The sequence below is a fragment of the Camelus dromedarius genome, chromosome 30 (genome assembly GCF_036321535.1).
Source record: "Camelus dromedarius isolate mCamDro1 chromosome 30, mCamDro1.pat, whole genome shotgun sequence".
Classification (NCBI taxonomy): domain Eukaryota; kingdom Metazoa; phylum Chordata; class Mammalia; order Artiodactyla; family Camelidae; genus Camelus; species Camelus dromedarius.
This window is the reverse complement of record NC_087465.1, coordinates 14300701-14323574: the sequence shown is the minus strand read 5'-3', so window position 1 is coordinate 14323574 and position 22874 is coordinate 14300701. Positions and strand designations below refer to the sequence as shown.

At 40.4% G+C, this 22874-nt stretch overlaps 1 protein-coding gene across 3 annotated transcripts in view; it reads left to right on the top strand.

The window, feature by feature from the left end:
* Positions 1-22874, top strand: part of UBE2W (ubiquitin conjugating enzyme E2 W) — a 115017-nt gene that overhangs the window by 55100 nt on the left and 37043 nt on the right. The window contains exon 6 of one of the 3 annotated variants that reach the window (XM_064480887.1): positions 12506-12792. The exons of the other annotated variants lie outside the window; for them this stretch is intronic. Coding sequence (XP_064336957.1) covers positions 12506-12522 — 17 coding nt within the window. The 3' untranslated portion in view covers positions 12523-12792. Of the gene's footprint in view, positions 1-12505; positions 12793-22874 lie in introns of those variants that run through there. 3 annotated transcript variants of the gene reach the window in all.

Genomic DNA, 22874 nt, shown 5'->3' with positions numbered 1-22874 from the left:
GCTAAGAGGCACATGAAAAGATGTTCAGCGTTGCTAATCATCAGAGAAAGGCAAATCAAAATCACAATGAGATATCACCTCACACCTGTCACAATGGCTATCCTCAGAAAGAATACAAATAGCGAATGTTGGCAAGGATGAGGAGGAACGGGAACCCTTGTACGCTGCTGGTGAGGATGTCAATTGGTGCAGCCACTGTGAAAAACGGTATGGAGGGTCTTCAAACAACTAATAGAACTACCATATGGTCCTGCAATTCTGCACCTGGATATATATCCAAAGAAAACAAGAACACTAATTCGAAAAGATTCACGCACATCAATGTTCATAGCAGCATTATTTACAATAACCAAGGTATAGAAGCAACAGCTATGGTCCATCCACAGCATTACTGACTGTTAAATCAATTCAACTCAATCTCTTTCCAGTAAGGTGTGGAATGGAGCCAGAATTCATATTTTAGGCAAATAAATCTCTCCCAGATGATTCTGACGCAGAGCCAGGTTTGAGGATGACTGGTTTAACTCACTTCCAAGTTTCTTAGGTTACAAGCAGTGTTATTTCTCTTTCTATTCCAGGAGGACAGGAGACAAAGTAATTCTCAGCTGTAACTCAGCATCAGGAGTGTAAATGCTTGTCCTGGAGAATAACACAGCAAGGGAACAACAGCAGATTGTACAAACTTTAATTCTCTTGCAGAAAGAGAGGAAACTAAACTGCTAACTAAAAAGAGGAAATATGATTCCTATTAAGAATAAATATGCAATTTTAGTTGAGAGAATTTTTTGAAATCAGTGGCAAATCTCCTCAGTCATGAAAAAGAAGTTTCAGATGAGAGGTTTTTTTTCTTCTTTTTAATTGAGGCACCGGAGATTGAACCTAGGACCTCATGCGTGCCAAGCATGCACTCTACCACTGAGCTATAACCCCATCCCCTCTAGAGTATTTTTAATGTTCATAAACATCCTTTTCATTTCTTCACATTTCAAGCTGGACTTGGGCTTTGTATTAGGATTATTTTGTTTGCAAGTATAACTAGCTTAAGGGAAAATGAACTTGTTGGTTTATAAAGCCAGGGAGTCATAGGTGGTAGTGGCTTCAGAAAAGCTGGAGGCAGGGCTCAAAGTTAGGGCTCTGTCTCCCTCTCCCAGCTCTGATTGGCTTTATTCTACAAATTCTCTCCAAATGTGAGCAAGAGGGTCACTGACAGCTGTACCTTCCCAGCCCAGCAGCTCCAAGAAAACTAGCGTCTTCCCCTACTAGTGTTTGTAAATCCATCTCAGAGCAGAATCTGCTTGGTCTTTTCGGATCTCATGTCTGCAGCACCCCCTCAGTCATCACTGAGGCTGGAGGATGGGGAACTTCAGCAGGCGTGGGTCTCATGGCCCCTGTGGCCATGAATTTACAGCCCCATCAGAACCACCTGAAATTGGGGATGGTTTTCCCAACACAATAAAAATGAGATTGGGGAGTTTTAATGGGCAGAGAACTTAACAATGTTCACTACAGGATTATTTATATTGACCAAATGGCAGATAATAGACCAGAATTTGTGTGTACACTTATCTAAAATACTCCAACCTGTGAGGTTAGCTTAGGGAAAGGGAAAAAAAAAAAAAAGAAATATCTTACCATATGGTCCAGCAATCACTCTCCTTGGTATTTAAGCAAATAAGTTGAAAACTCACATCCATACAAAAACCTACACTTGAATGCTTAGAGAAGATTTATTCATAATTGCCAACACTTGGAAGCAACCAAGATGTCCTTCAATAGGTAAATGGACAAAGTGTGGTACACCCATACAGTGGAAATATTATTCTGTGTTAAAAAGAAATGAGATACCAAACCATGAAAAGACATCAAGAACACTAAATGCATATTGCTAAGTAAAAGACACCAATCTGAAAAGTCTGCATACTGTACGAGTCCGACTATATGACATTCTAGAAAAGAAAAAACTATGGAGACTGTAAAAGGATCAGTAGTTGCCTGGGGTTAGGGTGGGGAGGGATGGAAAGATGGAGCACAGAGGATTTTTAGGGCAGTGATGTACTGTGTATGATACCATAATGATGGGTCCATGTCATTAAACATTTGTCCAAATTCATAAAATTTACACCTAGAGTGAACCTTAAACTTTGGACTTTATGATTTTTTTTTTCCATTTTATTGAGATAAAATTGACATACAGCCCTTATAAGTTTAAGGTGTCCAGCTCAATGACTTGACTTACATATATTGTGAAATGATTGCCCCAGTAAGTTTAGTTAACAGGTACCATTTCATATGCTGCAAAAGAAAAAATAATTTTTTTTCCTTGTGATCAGAACTTTTAGCTTCTACTCTCTTAGCAACTTTGAAATATACCACAGGGCACTATTTCCCATAGCCATCATGTTGTATATTACATCCCCAGTACTTAGTTTTCTTATAACTGGAAGTTTGTAGCTTTTGACCACCTTCATCCAATTCCCCTCACCCTGAAACTGTGGACTTTAAATAATGATAATGTATCAATACTGGCTCATTGTATATCAAATGTACCACACTAATGCAGGATGCTAACAATAGGGAAAATGGTGAGAGGGGAGAAAGGGGCGGATGGGAACCCTGTGTACTTTCTCCTGAACTCTTCTGTCCACTTAAAACTGCTCTAAAAAAAGAAAGGCTGCCAAAAATAACAAAATAACAAAAAACAGTGCTATTAACTCTACAATCCTTCAAAGTGTCCTAAAGTAAAAACTTCCCAGGCAATAGCTGAGTGGTGGGCTCTGGAGTCAGGCTGCCTGGGTTCAGAACTTGGCACTTTACGGCTGTATGTGACTTCAGCCAAGTTACTTAACCTCTGCACCTGGGTTTTTTGTTTCCAAATACTTAGAAGGGGTAGTAACTACTCCATGGCATTGTTCTAAGACAAAGCACATTAAAGTGCTTATAGTAAATTGTCTATAAATATCTCATTATTAATTAAACTTGCTCCTTCCTCAATTAAAATGCATTAAAGATTTCTCTCATATGACATCACTTATATGTGGAATCTAAAAAAATGATACAAATGAACTTATTTGCAAAAAAAAAAAGAACTTATTTGCAAAACAGAAATAGACTCACAGACATAAACAAATTTATGATTACCAAAGGGAAAGAGAGGAGAGGGGAAGAGGGGGAGGGATAAATCAGGAGTTTGGGATTAGCAGATAAAAATTACTATATATAAAATAGATAAACAAGGTCCTCCTGTATAGCACAGGAAACTACATTCAATATCTTGTAATAACCTATATTGAAAAAGAATATATATGTATAATTGAATCAGTATGCTGTTACAACAGAAGCTAACACAACATTGTAAATCAACTATACTTCAATTTAAGAAAGATTTCTCATTCAATTTTATAATTTTCTGTTTCAAATGTTAGTGTTTATTGTGTTCATTTCCTATGGCTGCTGTAACAAATTATCACAAATTTGGTGGCTTAAAACAACAGAAATTGATTATCTCCCAGTTCTGAAGTCGGAAGTCCAAAATCAAGGTGTCGGCAGGAACATTCTCCCTCTGGAGTCCCCGTGGAGGGCCGCTTCCTTGCCTCTTTCACCTTGTGCTGGCCCCACGTGTTCCTTTGCTTCTGTTTACAGTCTTCTGTGTGTCTGTCCCCAATCTGCCCCCACATTCATACTCAGAATCACGCTTCAGGGCCCACCCTGATTATCCAGGGTAAGTTCCTCCTTTCAAGACCCTTAACTCAGTCACATCTTTCTCTGTACAAGATCATGTTCACCCTTTAGGGATTAGGATGAGGACATGTTTTTCAGCAGCCACCGTCAGTCCATTACGTGTAGTAAACCCGGATGCAACAGCTTTCACCACCTCGTGTAAGAACCCAGCATCCACTTAGGATCGTTTCCCTGAGGAAATGAGATTGATGTTCCATAGGCCAAAACATTTCTACAACCATTTTCTTAGTTTTTTTTTTTTTTTAAGCATTTGAAATGTTTTATTGGTTTTTAAAATTTTTTTATGAGTGGTAGGCCCTTGCTGAAGATATCAAAGAGGTATTGATGTTTTCATGCACAAACCACACCTGAGGATCGATGCTGTTGTCTGAATCAGCACTGCTGCCCCGTCCCAGTCTCATTTCCAGTCACCAGTTTAGTCCTTTCATTGCCTTTGTTCCTAACCCTCTGAAGGTCACCCTCTTCCTTCCCTCCCCCCGCTTCCCGCTCCCCACCTTCTCAGTGTAAATACCTACGTACTGCCTGAACTCACCCTCTGACATACAGGACAAAACACGACCTTACCTACTGTGCTGGAACTTGCTTCCCCTCCCTTCCTCCCTTCCCTTTCCTCTCTGTCTCTTCCTTTCTCGCTCTCTATATTCCTTCCTTTCTTTTCAAGTTCTTTGTCTAGTTGCTTATTGCCCGTCATTGTTTCCCTTTTCCTCCCACTTAGAACATAGTTGGTACTCAGTACAAACTTTTTGAATGAATGAATGAACTAAGGTAAAACTTTCTCCCTTGCTGTCCCTTTCCCCCAGCCCTTTAGCAGAATGAATATGTCCCTATCTTTTCAAATACTTTTCTACCCTTTTGCTATGTAAATATATACAAACAACCTGGGCCCACTTTCTAATGTATAGGACTACATTCTACATACACTGCTGTGGAATTTGCTTCTTTTTTAAAAAAATAAAAAATGGAACATGGACATCCTTCCATGCGATACACACACATATATCTCGTGTTAACCAGCTACATCTCATTCTCTAGCGTGGATTACTATAATTTTTAACCACCCCCCTTTGATGTCCACTTAGTTTGCCTCCTGTTTTTTGCCACTGTAAAATAATTGTAGCCCTGTCTATAAATGAATGTTTCTGCAATGCTCTAATAGAGGACTAGGGGATAATTTTATCGTCCTAGTATGATTGCTATTTTGAAATTTCTGTTCCAGTAGCCTCTTGCCTCTGAAACTATTTTAAGATTTAATAAACAATTTCAAGAATCTGGTTCCACGCAGTCTGCAGAGGTGTGCTTCTCAGCACCGGTCTATGGCCCTGTCAATATGTGAACTATTTATTAACAGCCTCTGAAGAAATGAGTAAAGAAACTGAGAATACACATTTAGACACTTTAATAGCTGTTTGACAGAGTAATGTTTTATATATATATATCTAATAATGAAATCCAATCTAATAATGAAAATTTGGCTTTGTAGTTTGTGTTTGTTTTTTTAATTTCATTTTTCTGGTAATTCATTTTTACTGTATTTTACACAAGCCATTCGTTTCAGACACACTGTTCTAAAGTGCTTGGTAAGTACTCTGTTTCTGGTTGTTTTATTCCTGTCTTCATTTGGGAATTGAGGATATTTTACAGCTTAATGGCTCCCCTTTTTTAACCTCATTTTCAAGCACAAGCATTTGAATCAATTTTATAAATAAGGAGCTCTTGGCTCATTTAAGTTTTCCCTTGATTTTAGATTTTCTTGATTTCAAGTTAAGCAAGGCCACCTCTATTTCTGTGCTTCCTTTTCCCAAAACTTTCCTACATCTTAATTCAAGAAAATAGAGTGCAGGCAAAAAAATAGATTCCACTCCATTTCTATCCAAAAGCAGTCTTTTTTTTTTTTTTTTGAAGAGATAGCATAATTCACTAACATTGTATTTTCATTCCATTCTTGGACTCGACTGAGGCCTTGAATGGGCTTGAGATATAGTGATTTTTAAAATCTGTTTTTTTAAAGAAATCAAAGTTATATGTATATATATATAGTATCAAATGCCAAATATATTAAAAGACATAAGAAAGAGCAGTTGTTATCAGCTCCATTTTATATGTGCCACTGCAGCTTCCCCGGGGCTACTATTCTCATCTCTCTTAGCTGTGTCTACTGATACTTATCTCATGTTTTAAAAAATTGAGATATAATTCACACACCATAAAATTCACCTTTCTAAAATGTACAGTTCAGTGGTTTTCAGTATGCGGTGTAACCATCACCACCATCTAATTGCAGAACTTTTTCATCACCACAAAAAGAAACCCCACATGTATTAGCAGTCCCTCCATTTCCCCATATTTTAATTGGATTGTTTCTCATTTTGTTGTTGAGTTCAGAGAGCTCTTTATATATTCTGGATACTAGACCTCTGTCAGATATATGATTTGTAAATATTTTCTCTCATTTTGTATGTTGTCTTTTCATTTCACTTCCTTAGTAGTGTCCTTTGATGCACAAAAATTTTTAATTTTGATGAAGTCCTGTTTAGTTTTTTCTTTTGTTTTTTCTATTTTTGGTGTCTGTCATATTTAAAAAATAGGTGCCTGATCCAAGGACACAGGATTTACACCTATGTTTTTGTCTAAGGGTTTTATAGTTTTAGCTCCTACATTCAGGCCTTTGATCTATGTTGTATTAGTTTTTGTATGTTGTATTAATTTTTGTATGTGGGAGGCAGACTTTCAAATTCTTTTGCATGTGGACATTCAAATGATTCCAACATCATTTGTTGAAGAGATTATTCTTTCCCCACTGAGTGGTCTCGACAGCCTTGTAGAAAATCAATAGGCCATACCTGCATGGATTTATTTCTGACCTTTCAATTTGATTCCATTGAATTACAGATACATATACATCATTATGCCTGTAACGCTATTTGGATACTGTAGCTTTGTAGTGAATTTTCAAATCAGGAAATATGTGTCTTCCTGCTTTGTTCTTTCTCAAGATTGTTTGGCTGTTTAGGGTCTCTTGAATTTCCATATGAATTTTAAGATCAGTTTGTCAATTCCTGTAAAGAAGCCAGCTTGGGTCTTGATAGGGATTATGCTGAATCTGTAGGTTACTTTGGGGAGTATTGCATCTTAACAATATTAAATATTCTAATTCTGAACATGGGATATCTTTATTTCCTTAGTCAAATTTATTCCTAAATAGTTTATTCTTTTTGATGCTGTTTCATGTAAAATGGCTCTCTTACTTTCAATTTCGGACTGCTTAGTGCTGGTATATATAAATGCAACTGATTTTTATGTATTGATCTTGTATTCTGCAACCTTGCTGAACTTGTTTATTAGCTTTAATAGTTTGTGTATTCCATACATTTTCTCATAATACATTTATACCTTATTTTTTGATTTATCAATTTTAGATATTATCCTAATATGGTATATAAGGATTTAAGCAGCTTAACCACTTCCATGCCCCACTGCTTATCCTCCCTTTATTGTTTATATAACTATGTGAATATTATTCCCTGACGAGCTAAGTGGTATGTTATGATTTTTTCCCCTTTTTTTTTGAGACTTGAATTTTTTCCTTTAATTTAAAAAAAAATTATTTTTTAGGGAGAGGTAATTAGGTTTATTTATTTATTTTTTAATGGTGGTACTGGGGATTGAACCTAGGACCTCATGCATGCTAAGCATGTACTATACCACTGAGTTATACCTGCCCCTGATATTTTTCCCTTTCTTAAAGCATTTTTTTATGTTAATAATAATTGCCTCTTTAACATTTTTACTTTTTATGGTCTCAGTGCCTTGGGAAAAAAATTCCTGACATATAATAGGAATTAATAAATATTTGTTAAATTAATGAATGTCATTGCTTAATTTTCAGGGTACATATCACTAAGTCTTCCCACAATCTTACAGTACAGTTTTCTTCACAGTCAAAAGTATCAGATAATGTATCAGTCAGAACATACTAGGTCCAGCTGTGGTAACAAATTACCCCCAAATTCCAGTGACTTACAAGAGCAAAGCTGTTCTGTTTTTTTCATGATATAAATCTGCCATGCTGTCTCCACTCTGCACTCCATGAAGAGCAGCCTCTTTTTGGAACACAGCTGGTCGGTGGCAGACAGGAGAGGGCGTGTGGCAGTGCTTCAAAGCTTCTACTCAGAGGTCGCTCATCACACTTACTCACAATGTATTGGGACAAGTGGGTCCTTTGGCCAAGCTTGATATCAGTGGGGCAGGGATCTAAAATCTCAGGAAGAAACACTGAAAGGAGGGGCATTATGGGAAAAAGCAAAATATTTGACAGAGGGTAATAGTCTTCCACAGATAATTGATCAGATCTGTTTTCTCTAGGAGTCATGCCACCTAAGCCCTGCGCTCTCCTGTTATGCTCTGGCTTGCCTGCTCTCAGGGCTCAGGGACTCCCTTTACCAGCATCTTGGGAAATCCACCTTGTGCATCACAAATGTTGGATCCCTGTTTACCGGGTCTGGTGTCTTTCTCTTCCTTTCTTTTCTTCTCACGTGCCTTCATTCTCCCAGGAGAAAGAGAAAGCAGGCACAGGAGGTAAATTTTGAGAGCCTTCAGGTTTAAAAATATCTTTACCTTCATACATGACTAAAAGTGTCACTGAGTATGGAATTCTAAATTGGAGATCATTTTTCCTTACAATTTTTTGAAGGTATTTCTTCACCAACATCTGTAGGCTGTTGGGTGGGGGTAGGGCTTGGTGCTAATGACCCAAACAAGGTGTCAGCCTCCAGGAAAGCTCATGCAGATGAACCCTCCTAGAATGTCCACCACCAGCTTTTATGTCCCCCACGTGAGCTGCAGCTGACCCCAACCTCCCCGGGAGACCTTCCAAAACCAGCAGGCTGGTCTGGCCCAGGTTCATATGAAGTTTCTGCCTCTGCCCTGGACCTGGCGTGCGTGAGGTTCTGTGTGCGCTTCCCCAGACAGTGAAGTCTCTGTTTCCCCCAGTCCCGTGGGGCTCCTGGAGTTAAGCCCTGCTGACCTTCAAAACCAGATGTCCTGGAGACTCCTCCTCCCCCCAGTGCCAGAAGCCTGGGCTGGGGAGCCTGACGTGGGCTTGGAGCTCTCCCTCCTGTGGGAGGGCCTCTGTGACTTAATTTTCCTTCAGTTTGTGGTTCGCCCCTCCCCACTAGGGGTATGGGCCCTATTATATCATGAACCCACCCCTCCTACCATCTGCTGTGGTTCCCTCTATGTTTCCAGTTGAAGAAGATCTTTTTTATTAGGTTCCAGTCTTTTTTTCAATGGTTGTTTAGCAGTCAGTTGTGGTTTTGTTGTAGTCCTGAGGAGAGGCGAGTTCGTGGTCCTACCACTCTGCCATCTTGACTGGAAATCCCCTTTACTAACGTCTACATTTTAATTTTTTTTTTTTTTTGAGGAACCAATGCCATTTTTTTCCTCATTCTTTTCTCTGTGATATATTTCCTCTCTGGAAACAAAAGTTCTGTAAGCTTTTGGATTTTTTTTTTAATCACTGAAGGATTAAATTTCATGACACATGCCTTTAAATATTATTATTATTATTTTTTTCCTGGTCATAAGTTGGTACTTGAAGTCCTCTTTTAATCTGGAAATTCCTGTCCTTCAGCTTGGGGAAATTTTCTTTTACTATTTCTTTGTTAACTTCCACCCCCCTCATCTTCTGTTTCTGGAACTTTCAGTAGTGAGATGTTACATCTCCTTGACTGATTCTCCAAAATTCTCCTCTTTTCCTTTTTAAAAAGCTATTGTCTGCCTCTTTGCTATGTTTTTCATCTGATTCTTTTGTTTTAATGTTTACTTCAGTTATAATTTTTAATTTCTAAGAACCAATTTTTTTCAGATTGTAATTTTTTATAGTAGCCAGTTCTGTTTAAAGGATATAATGTCACCTCTAAACTCCGATTAATGATAATTTTTTTTTAAGTTAGCTTCTGTTGCTTGCATTGTCTCTCTTGCATCTTAGCTCCATTTCTTTTCCTTTTCCTTTTTGGTCATTGTCTCTCAGGTTGTACACTTTCTTCCTCCATCCGGGAGGCACAAACACCTGACTAGGTCCCCGTGCATGGGCAAGGCTCATTGATGTGTAGGATTCCCTGCACACGACGAGGCAGTAAGCCTGATTGTTGTTGCTGTTGTATGTTGCTGGGTGACTCTAGCAGTATCCATAAACTGTTTCTCTGCAGTCAACCAGCTTTTCCAGGGAAATCTGTAGTCTCTTGCCTGGGTGTCAGCTTGCCTGTCACATTTCCAGGACCTGGACAAGGCTGTTAATTAGGACAGAACGCTACTGCTGAGGAGATGCAAAGCTCAGTGGCTTAAAGAACAAAGTTCTCTTTTGCGTAACCGTCAAGGTTGGGGAAATGGGCTGCTCATCCCACTTGGTCTTTCAGGGGCCCACTTCCCTTAACTTAGGTACGTCCCTAGGGCACTGGTTCTCGAAAAACTGTTCCTGGACCAACAGCATCAGCATCTCCTAGAATGTTGTTAGAAATGCACATTTTCAGGCCTAACTTACACCAACCAAATCAGAGCCTTCAAGGGTGGGGCTTAGTGCTTTCATAAACTCTCAGGTGATTTCGGTCCTTGTCAAAGTTTAAGAGCCACTGGCCTGGGTCATTGTCCTTCTCTTTGCAGTTGAAACGAGGTCTCAGACTAACTCCTGTTCCAACCCCAAGGAAAGGGGAAAAGCCAGAGCAGTGCCGGTGCAGGAAGTGTTTACATTCCTCGGGTGAGAGTTGCGTCATCCTAGAGAGAGGAAAGGGTGTGGTACCTGCTTCCAGCACAGTTCTCTTTCACCAAAGCCCCTGCCACCAACCTGCTACCTTTTTGCCTGCGCTGGGTCTGGTATTCCCTGGATCAGCTTCCCAGACAGTAAGCCTCCCATCTCCTTGGAGGGCTGAACAAAAGAGTTGTTGTGCTGTTTGCTGGAGGGGCAGAAACTCATTTAATGGCTCTTTATACAGAGTTTTCAGTCAGTTCTTATGTTGTAAGCCCAACGCCTTATCCCCTCTAAGCACTATCTGGTTCTTCGTTTCTGGGCTGTGCTTGGATTCTTCTCGTTAAATCAGCTCATTTTTTCACACGTAGGTTCTGCTTCCTCGACTCATTACACTAGCCATCACTTCTCCATCCACTGTACACATTCTCAATTTTTAAAAATATTTTTTGTTTTCTACTATTTCTTCTATTTATCTTCATGAGCTTATGCCTTTTAAAGTCTTTGAATTCATTATAATAGGATGTTGGAGGGACACGAGATAAATGTGTTTAATCTGCCGTTTTTAACCAGAAGTACCAATCTGAAAAAATGGTTTCCATGCACCATTCATATAGGGGGGTGGGGGGAGGAGGTTTATTATGGAAGTGTAGAAAGAGAATGTTGCCTGCCATTTCAGTAAACAAGGAATGTTGCCCGCCTTCAAGCCATTAGCCACTGCAGCCGCCACCCCCCCCCCCAATAGTGTATCCTGAGGGGAATTCAGGATGAAGAACGGATATTGGCCCTAGTTAGTTAAGATGCGGATCTAAGGAATAATTTCAATGAGCCCAGACTCTTGTATCTTCCCATACACAGAAAAGCACTGAAATCATTAACTTGAAATGTCTGGGGTTTTTTTGATTAGCAGTAAGTGTTTGAGGTTCAATTACATGGGGTTTTTTGTTTGTTTGTTTTCAGCAAAAACTCCTATATATCCTGGCTCCTCCCTTAGCTGAGCAGTTCCTCAGAGCTTTCTGAGAGGCTGCCTCCAGGGCTATAGTTCTGAGCGAGGTCCTCAAATAAAACTTAACTCACAACTTTTAGGTTTTTCTTCAGTTGACAGAAAAGTAGAGTTTCTCTGAGAAAAGGGAAAGGGAAACTTTCCGAGTACACAGAGATGGTTAAGGGCACAATGGAGAATTAATTGCATCATTTCAAGTTCAGAGTAGCAAAATTCATTGAAATATGACTTTGAAAAAGACTGAATACTGAACTTATGCTACCTTTTATTTTCCTTCCTTAAGTAAGGCTGGCAAAGTTTTCTATAAAGAGCCAGATAGTAAATATGTTCAATTTTGGGGGTTCTTAGAGTATCAATTGCAACTATTCAACTCTGCAGTTGCATAAAAGCAGCCATAGACAATTTGTGAAGAAAGGGCGTGGCTGTATTTTTAAAAAACTTTTTTCACAAAAACAGACAACAGACCGTTTTAGACCCACAGGCTGTAGTTTGTCAATCTGCTTTTTTTTTTTTTTTGTCAACCTGCTTTAAAACATTGAAACCTATCTTTTTAGCCATTGTGCCATCCAGTAGTCCTTTCAAGATGACATTTTAGATCTTAGAATTAAGAAAACAGAGTACTAGAGAATGGAGGAAAAGGCCTGTAAAAATATGATCAGTTGGTGGATATTTGTCATCATACCTTTGGCCAAACCCATAGAAAGTATGACATTAAAAAAAAGAAAAAGACTAAAGTAGGACATAAACAGTGAAACCTAAGGTAAACTACAGACTCTGGGTGATAAAGATGTGGCCGTGTAGGTTCGTTGGTTGTCACACAAGTAACCATTTGTGCAGGATGTTGATCACAGGGAAGGCAGTGCATGTCTGGGGCAGGGCATATATGGGAAATCTCTGTACCTTCCACTCAGTTTTGCTGTGGACCTAAAACTGCTCTAAAAAATAAAGTTTATTTAAAGGAATGATCAGCTGATGATTAAAGATACAGGGGGATATTAGTATAGTGACCTTTCTGATTTTACCAGAAGCCTTCGATTCCTAGCCGGGAAATGGTGCCTTCAGCTCCATCTACAGGCGGTCCCTCTATTTGTTCTTCACCTGTGCCTTACTGTTTCCCCAAATGTGCTCCATGGATGTGCTCCCTGCCAGAAAGTTCCTGTGGTCAAATGAGTTTGGGAAACAGAGCCTAACTTATCCCTCATCGGACACTCCATCTGTATTGGCAGAGGGCAGGCTCTGAGAAGTCCTGCCGTAAAGAAACTTCTTTACCTTTGTTGAACTCACAGCTTCTTAGACATAGTTAATTAAAGAATCCATTCCTCATATAACGTCTATTAATGTCTGTTGAAATGACTCCATGGAATTACAGTACACGGTATTCTAGACCAGTCCTATTTATGGTCTGGAATTTGGTCAAAAGATTCCAAACTTGATATTGTTAATCCTGTTTTCGACGGGTTCTGGCTTTGTAGTCTGAATTTAGGGGATCCAAGGATAATTCTGACAGCATCCACTGAGCCTGCTGCTAAAAGAAGGGCTGGAAAAACTGACCTGATAGGATCTAGTGATGAGGGTTTTAATTCCTTTTGTGGTATAAGGAGGAGGCAGACACTTACTCGCTGGATGGAAGTGGAAAAATGGCACTAGCTTGGGCGTGGGATGGGAGGGGTCAGGTCACTTTTGACCTAAGGGTATTAAATAAGCTGCCAGCTGGCTTAAGGCAGTTGACTGAACCCGCAGCCTGGAGACAAGAGTGCTTACTGCTTCGCTGCCCGTTCACAAAGCCCTAGCTGAGGGGCTGGCAGGGATGGAAATCCAGTGCATCTTCTGCTCACTTCTGTCTTCCTGGCTCAAAGGTAACATCTACTCAGTAACACCTGTGCGTATGGGTCTGCATCTACCCAGGAGGGTACCTTTTAAAAATTCCCATAAAGGTACTTATAACATGATAAATATATATTTGGTCTTTGACCCTAGTTTCTGACACAGAGCTCCTAAAATCCTTGTGATTTCCTGAATCATAGGGAGATAGGAAGATCTTTTGTTATAATATTTAGTCTTGACACGAGAGCCTCCAAGATCCTTAGACTCTCCTAAGTGATGAATGTGTCCTTTTTTGTAACTTAATGAGATTTCTAGTAGCTGGGGACCCTAGATGACTTCAGGATGGGGGCTTGGTCACTAGAAAAACCAAGTCTTGGCTACAGGATTAGAGCTTTCAGCCTCTAACGCCCACTGCTCTCACCCCTTCTCCCGCCACCTCCCTGTGGGGGAGGGTACAATCAGGAAGCTACTGCAAGCAGAGGGGACAGTGTGACAAAAATCTCATCTTGTGGATCATTATCAGCAGCTTCTTGAAAAACCTTTACTAAAATGTGTTGTGAGAGTCATTTAGGGGGGGAGTCTTTGGTTTTTGAACTCTGCAGATGGAAGAGCCTGTTTGGGTTCACGTAGGGCCCACGGCTCACTGCGGAACCATCACAGATGACTCTATTTGGTCCAGACACAAAGCAGGTTGTTCCTGAGGGAACAGCCAGCCTCATGGACTGCATACTGGCCACTGTAAAATCTGTTTGACCCAAGAAGGAAGGCTGCCCCGCTCCATCTGTAAATGCAGGTGGAACACTCCAGGGGGAGCAGCTGATGTGCTTCATAAGCAAACCTGCGGGGCAGGCTTTGAGATAACCCGGGTATTCACCTGCTGACTGCACCCATTACCTGAGTCTTGGTAAATGTCGGGGTTAAGCGGGCCCCTTTCACATGGGCGCACCCTATAACCTTATGTTGCACAAGTGAACACCAGTCTGGAATTTGCTGTCTTAGCTTCCCCTCATGGGTCTTTACAGATGCTTATAAAAACATTAGGTTAATTAACATGAGAATGGGGAGAAGTAGAGGGAAGAGTCAAGGGACCGGTCTTAGGAGGATGAAAAATTTTAAATTGTTATTAAGGAATAAGGTGGAGGCGGGGACAGCCCTTAGGGGAAGATATCCTGAGAGGTGAGGATGCAGATGGGTGCAGCCCTGGGCAAAGAGGCCAGCAGTACTGGACAGAAATTGTCTCTCGGGTCTTAAGAAATGGGGGATGTGTGCGTGTATGTGTGTGTGTGTGTTGGAGGACAGCTGGTAGGATGGAGAGAACATACCAGGAACTTGGACTGACGGGGCAGACAAGTCCACTGGCCCCACACAGCAGCCGGGGTACGGGGTGGCACCAATTTCTTAACACACTGACAAGCCTCACTGTCACTGGCAGGTGTAAAAGAGGAAATCAGTCTTTTTCCTCTACCTTCCTAAGTTCTCGACTGGGACCCCTGGGACAAAAGACAGATTGACAAGGGAAAAGCATACACTTTTATTTGATGCAGTCTTGACGTGCCTTGGAAGCCTTCATAAGGAAATGAAGACCTGAAGAAACGATGAAACCCGCGTGCATTTATGCCAGGTTTGATGGAGAGAGGGGAAAAGGCGGGTTGGGACAGAGGTTATGAGGTGAGTCGAGAAAACCGGCTGAAACTTAGCAAGGCCTGTTCATGCGGATTCCTCTCCGTGTCCTTTCATCTTGGGAGATAAGGATGCTCCTCTCCTCTGGGTACAGGGAGGGCATGTCACACATGAGGGTTTTATGACCTGTTTCAGGGGAAGGTCAGAAAGTCCTTCCTGTACAAGCTGTTTCTCAAATTCCTTCAGCTTAAAATCTTCACTATGCCAAGGTGCCACATTTTGGGGTAGCCAACATACTCATACACAGGCGAGTATGTTGAATGAGCAAATGAACAGATGGCTTGCACCTGCCCCGGGGGGATGAGCGCTCCCGATACTGCCAGTCGGCCTGACCTTGTCTGGCTGCCCTCTGCTGGCCCCTCCCCAGATCACGGCTCACCTCCTCGCTGGCAGCGTGGCCCAACTGCACGTGTCCCAGAAACACAGCGTGACTAAATGTTACACCTGCATGTCACTCCTGGGCCTCTCCTTCAGCCTCCAACCTACCCCTTCCTCTCTTCTGCTGCTGCAACTGCTAACTGCCTGACTGGCCAAAGCCTCCCCCTTGGCCTGGGGAGGAGACTGGACTAGAATAGTGTATTAATCCCTCTTGAACCTGGTTTTTGTGATCTCCATCACTCAGGTGTACAGCTGTCTTGGGTAGGTGAGAGAGGTGTTTTATTCCTGCAGACCTGGGTGTCTGTGGAAGGAAATCTTCAATGTCACTTTTTTTGGTTTGGTTCTGTTTTAAACACAAGAGTGATAGGATGAAAAGACAATGTGATATGTTTCAGTGAATAGGTGGAGTTTTAATTTATTTTTATTTATTTATTTTTAATGGAGGTACTGGGGATTGAACCCAGGACCTTCTGCATGCTAAACATGGGCTCTCCCACTGAGCTATTTCCTTCCCCCACAGACGTGTGCTATTTTAAATGTGACCCTAAAATTCTCTGACTTGCCTCCCATGGAGAGATGGAGTCAGGTCTAATCCCTCGAGTCTGGGCGCTGTGACTGCTTGACCAATAGGATATGGTAGAATTCACAGCACATCTGTGCCAGCTTCTGCGCCCAGGCCTTACAAAACTGGAGTCTTTGACTCCCTGTGTTTGGAACCCAGCCACCATGCTTTGAGGAAGCCAAGCAGCTCCTCAGGCCACAGGTGTTCTGGCTGATAGCCCCAGATGAGGTCCCAGCTGACAGCCAGCACCAACCACAGGTGTCAGTGTGCCCTTCTGTGATTCGGGCTCCCAGCCCGTGAGCTGCCCTCGCTGATACTGCGTGGAGCAGGGACAGGCTACTGAGCTTTGCCCAAACTGCATGAACTAAATAAATGGCTGTTGTTTTGAGCCACTGCCTTTGGGGGTGGCTTATTACACTGCGATATATTACTAATTCTGAGTACCATCAACAATTACCAAGGAGGTGACAGAATGAGAAGGTGTAAATAGCTGGGATGTTCAGTTTTTTTTTTTTTTCTTCCTTTATCAATGGGAAGGGAGAAAGAATAATGAAGTCTTTTGAAAAGAGTGGGGGACAATAAGGAAAGATGAAAAAGCTGATTGCTAAATGATGCCTTTCAAAATAGTCACAATTAAACAGTGTTTGAACAAGTCACTGAATCTATTTAAGAAGCAACACGTGCCACCTCCAAGCCCCCTGTGTTCAGAGATGTTACATATTTATTTCCATTTCAAGGAAATTTAAATAATTATAAGCAAGACATAAAGAAAATTATCAGAAATTTAGGGTAACAATGGTAGAATAAAGTCAAATTATAAATTCTCTCTCTGGAATTTTCCCCCTACACTACCAAACAGTGTTCTGGTTCTCTGGACACCAACTAAATGAGAAAAAAAAATAGTCCTTCACCACTCATACCAACGTGTCTAATATCAGGTGTATGAACTGTCCTGTGTCTGGTATTTTTGCCGTGAGCATCTCTGTTGCAAACATTTTTATGGCATAACTATTTGGCCATAAGGCAGTTTTGCCATAAAAGATAAAATCATGAAAAATAAAAAGGGACATCAAAAAGCACATAAACATGAAACATGAGAAATGAATAGCAAAATTAAAAAGACTTTATTGCAAAATACAAATAGTTGAATACATTTAAGATGTGTGTAGTGTAGATTTATGGCAATATTGCACAAATAATTGATTTTATTTTGTAGATTGTATCTGAGTACTTGTCTTCCAAGTGTTTTGTTCATAGTATGTTATAGTTATTTTTGTTTTGCTTCTTAATTTGTCTCCTTGTTTAGCATCACACTTTTTATTGTTGCCAAAATTCTTCCTTCATTAAGACAGGTATCGGGGGAGGATATAGCTCAGTGGTACAGTACGTGCTTAGCGAGCACAAGGTCCTGGGTTCTATCCCCAGCACCTCCATTAAAAAAAAAAAACAACAGTAAATAAATAAACCTAATCACCTCCCCCACCCCCCAAAAAACAGCCAAATAAAGAAGAAAAAAAGAAATTTATTTCTCTTAAAAAAAAAAAAAAGTGGTATCAGTTTCCAAATCCTAGGATGCATATTTGTTACTGAGCTTTGTATTGTATTGTGAAAATCTTCTGTTGTGTGTTCTTGGCATATTGCCACATGCCCATTGATAGATGTTCCAAAGTTCTGTGAGAACTGTGGGTTCAGCTTTGCCCCTTTGAGGCCCTTGGCCTCTTTCTTCTCCAACGCAGTAAGTTTCAAAATAAGAAATTAACTCTTGGGGCAAATCAATGTCATCTGTCAGCTTAATAAAGCCATCAATAACATCACTAACTGGAAGAAATGATAACACTTAATGCGTTTAATTTTCGTGTTAAATTTGGCATCTGTTACATAGCACAACTTTTCTCCGATATCAATGATTTTGCAGTAAATGTTTCTTGCCACGTAAGATGAACAGCCAGCTATACTTGTATTCAGGTATACGTTAGAGAAAGCGATGAGACTCGCTTTCTTAAAGTCGATCACTGAGGATTCAGGCTCTAATGTGGGACATAAATTCTATAGGCTATAAAAAAAAAAATCTGCTCTAAGTCTTTTCAGATTTCCCTGGAAGTAAAGCGAACAGACGCGGGATGTTGCTATTTGTTATCAATAAATGTCAGGCATATAACTGGTAGAATATATCAAGACTACATTTAAATGTTCCAGCACATGCTCAGTCCTTACATTTCACAAATCATCTAAGCCAGATTTTGTACTTCCAGTAAGTTTTCTTATCACCATAGTTTCTATCAAGTTGATATATGATTGTTATCATCAACTACTCATCACTGTGTAGACCATTATGAGGCCTAAGATTTATGTAATATAAAAATAGGAACGCTGCATCAGTGGAGAAATGACACCAAACCAGTTGAAACCAAACTGTCAACCAGTTATTTTATCTCTCATAGCAGAATTGCCTGACAGCCAATTAGTTATGCAGCCAAAATGTTTGCGGAGAAAATGCTGGCAGCAAAGATGTTTATGGTGAAAGTACCTAGAACCAGATTTCCCATACCAAGTGATCTGACACTAACAGCTTGGGGTTAATGCAGACACCACAGATTAAGAGCTCAGTCTCATAAGACAGCCCCACTCCCTCTCACTTCGGATGTCATTGCAAGTCCAGCTTGTCACCTCTGCATCTGACTGGCTGGCTATAAATCTAGGGTTCCCATGACCCTTTACTCAGGTTTAATAATTTGCTAGAAAGGCCCACAAAACTCAGGAAAAATTTACTTATTAGATTACAGGTTTATTATAAAAGGATCAACTCAGGTATAGGCAAATTAAGAAGATTTCTAGGACAAGTTATGGAGAAGGGATATGGAACTTCCAGTTTCCATGCCCTGTTCAGGCATGCCACCCTCCCAGCACCTCGATATATTCAGCAACCTGGAAGCTCTCTCCTTCAGCCAAGATTTGTTTGTTTGCTTGTTTATGTATTTACTTATTCAATGGAGTTTGCCAAGCTATGAAAAATATAAAAGAGGCAGCTAGTAATTCACAACAGTCTTCAAAAGCATTAATTATTAGTTTTTTAAGCTAATTTAGATACAATGGCTCTTTCTCTAATGCTGTCTTTACCAAATTTATCATGCAATATTACATAGGCATGACTGATTAAATCTTTGGCCATTGGTGACCTCTAGCCCCTCTCCCCTCCCTGGAGGTTAAGGGGTAGAGCTAAAAATTCCAACCCTCTAATCACTAGGTTGGTTCCCCTGGCAACCAGAACCCCCCTCCTTAGGGGCTTTCTAAAAATCATCTTATTTACATAAACTCAGGTGTGGTTGAAAGGGGCTTATTATGAATAACAAAAGACACTCCTTTCACCTTAATACTCTGAAGCTCTCTAACGAGCTGGAAACAAAAAACAAATACAACAAATGATGCTCTTTTCACTCTTATCCTTCAGAAAATTACAAAGGTTTTTAGGAGCTCTGTAACAGGAACCCTGGATAAATATAAAAATAAATATTTCTTATTATATCACAATATCACACTCTTCCATTCCTAAAAACTAATAAAATTAGTGAAACAAAACTTAGTGAAAAAAATAATTTAAATTTTCCCGGAAGCTCTAATGGGCAAAGCTAAGCTAACAGAAGATCTGGAGAGAGCTTCCCAGATTAGACATGAGCAAAATGAAAATAAATTAATTTAAAATTAATCATTACAGTAACTAGTAATAATAATAATAATAATAGAATTGCATTAAAAAGACAGAGGAAGAACCCAAACTAGAAGAAAAAACACCCATGGGACAGAAGAATACTTTATATGAATGCTTTGTACTATAGACAAATACAGTATACATTCAATGAAAGAACCCAATTTGCAGATGATAAAACATAGATTAAGATGAAAAAGCAGATTGTAAAGCTATCTCATCTTGCATTTTAGCTAAGTAAGATTGAAAATGAGACTTAATGCCATTACAAATATGACAAATAAATTAGAATAAAAATATTAGAATATAGGTGAATCAAATTTTTGGCACAGTGGAAAGTGTAGATATACTTAAGAAAAACAACTGAGATTTTTAGAGAGAAGATGATAGATATGAAGGAAAAAGCAAAGTCAGTACAAGTATAATTGGTTCCATATTATTTTTATTTAAAAATATTTGTTGAACAATATATTTGATAAGACTTAACAGAACCTCTGTATATTTTATTAAATAAAATTGTTTCCTTACTCTTAACGATTATATTTGTAATGTAATTTTTATATTGCTTTTTAGTACAGTGTTTAGGCAGCTGATACTCTAATAACTATTTTGATATCATTGTTATGGGAGAAAAATTGAGTTCCAAGTAACTGATTAATTAGTGAACAGGCAAATGCATTGGAAATTTCCAGAACCATATTCTAACGGAGGTAAAGGATTGGAAAGGGTTTTTTTTCACGCATTTATCTATTCATTCATTTCTCTGTAAGTTCCATGAGGACAAAGATTTTGCAAATTTTTTTCATTGCTATATTTCCCTGGGCCATGAATAGTACTTGGTATATTGTAGATACTCAGTAAATGTCACATTCACAAATCCATTCATTCAGCCAGCATTTATTGATCACCACAGGCACTGTGCTAGGTGCTGGAGAAGCAGAGATGGGGGAAGTCATTGTTCTTGTCTTCGAGGAGCTGAAGTTATATTGGAAGAAAAAAATACTGCATAATGATAAAAATATGTTCAGAAAAAATATATAAAAGAGACTAACTTATATGGTGGGATGCTGGGGGACTTAATGAATTTTACAGGAAAAGAGGTGTCAAGAAAAGGACGTTAAATATAAGAAAAGAGAAGACATAACTGGAAAAGAAATTGTTTTGTGATTCTAGAATCTGTCCTGTTCAAATCACTCGAACCTGACCATGATGAATTTGAAAGCATTATCCTTTTCCGATGGTTGAATATTCAACTGCAATGGTGCCTGGTAAAGACGCATTCATGAATCAGTTGCTTTGTTTTAATCAGCTGCCAACAGGACCATCCCTCTTTAAATATCTCTTCTTTTCAACTCCTATACAAGCATTTCGTTTTCAAGTGAAATTCCAAGAAGATCATAGATTTATGTGTGGATTTCCATGTCACTCAGGTGACTCCAGGTACTGATGCAATCTACATGCCTTGAGCAATGGAAAGTGCTGACCCAAGCTTAAAAACAATTTTCTCTCTGATAATTATGGCTTCCAAACATTCATTCCGTTTGGGGTTCCCATGTAACATGCCCATGCCCTCCTAGTTAGTAAGTGGATAACCAAAGATTTAAAATCAGTTACAAGAAAAAGTTAGAGCGAAGATAAAGCTTTCAATTAGCTTTAACCACCTGAATCAGAGGGAATGAATGAAATTTCTGACCACTTCAGACTCCTTTCTAAAAGCATAAACTCATCCATTTATTCCAAAAGCATTTACTTCCACCCACTGGCTTTTGGACGCTGCGACTACACAGATGAATGAGATACAGAGCCTGGCCTTAAACAATGTACTGTTGGGCATTTGGAGTCAGGCTCATAAACAACCTAAGATACCTGCTATGTCAGAGGAGAGTCAGAAGAAGGGCGCTGGCCTGCTCAGAGGAGTTAGAGAATGCTCTCAAGGAGGTGATTTTGGAATGATCTGAAGAATGATTTGCTCATCAGGTGAGAGGAGGGATGGACCACAGGGAGAGGGAGTAGCCTATGGGAAGGCACAAAGGTGGGATGCTTGTTCCTTGGTACTGACGGTGTGAAGGGCATGCACTCCTTCAAAGCGTTCAACCAGTATTTGAATGCTGGGCCTGAGCAGCTAGAAGTCATTATCCAAGGACAAGTGCAGATTTAGGGAGGATGCACCATGTTAAATTTGAGGGAATTGGCAGAGGTGAAACGGAGGGAAGGAGCACAGGAAAGAGCTCTAGGAGGAAAATGTAGCAATAGCTAATATCTTACCACGGGGCTGAAATACTATCACGTTTAAATACATATTATCACATGTTATCTCCTGTCGAACAAAAGAATAAACTGACTCATTGGCTAAGTAACATGCCCATGGTCTTCTAGTTAGTAAGGGGATAACCAGGCTTGGCTATCTAATTTGAATGCCCTTACTTTAAGAACCACGACGCTATACTGTCTTCCCAGCTGTTTTAGGTGACGCCTGAAATCCCAGGTCTGGTAGACATTTCTCAGGCACAGAACTGATACTGGGAAGGAACCCTGGGAATAATAATGCAAATGGTAAGTTTGTGAAAACAGTAATAAGTCTATTTCTAGACTTACTTTATTGCCAAATTATTTATGGTGCCATTTACTAAATGGAGTGTTGTATTTCACTGGGCTTAACTGGGTTGAAGTTACCCGGACATCAGTAACCCACATCAAAACCAGGACGATCAAGAAGTAATTCGAGTTTCTGGCACTCTTGCCTCAACAATCTAGGATCTAGGGCACTGTTGTAAGATGCTCTTCCTTTTTGGTTCGAAGGATTTCTTTCTTACGTGACCAAAGACGATTTTTTTGGTCGAGGAGGATGTTTGGCCACGCTGCGGATATTGGAGAGCAGGTGATTACTGATCACTAGTGTTTTCTGGGCGAGACAGTTGCGCTAACCCCCTCCCCTTCTCCCCCGCCCCCCTCCTCCTCCCAGTCTGGAAAGGTGCAGGATCCGCTAAACCGTGCATCACACAGCGGCGGCCGGAGCAGACGCGGGATGGTCGCACGTCCCCAGCAGAGCAGAGGGGGGCAACGAGAGAGCCTGGGGAAGGTACGGGCGGGGAATCCAGGCGCTACCCGCCGCCAGGAAAAAGCAGAGGGTCATTTGGGCGGGGAAGGCAGTTGCCGAGTGCAGGTTTGGAAGAGGCTGCCCCAGGCCCACCTTCTGCAGCCGAGAGGGCGGGGAGCCGGGCCGGGGACTAGAGGACTGCGGACCCGG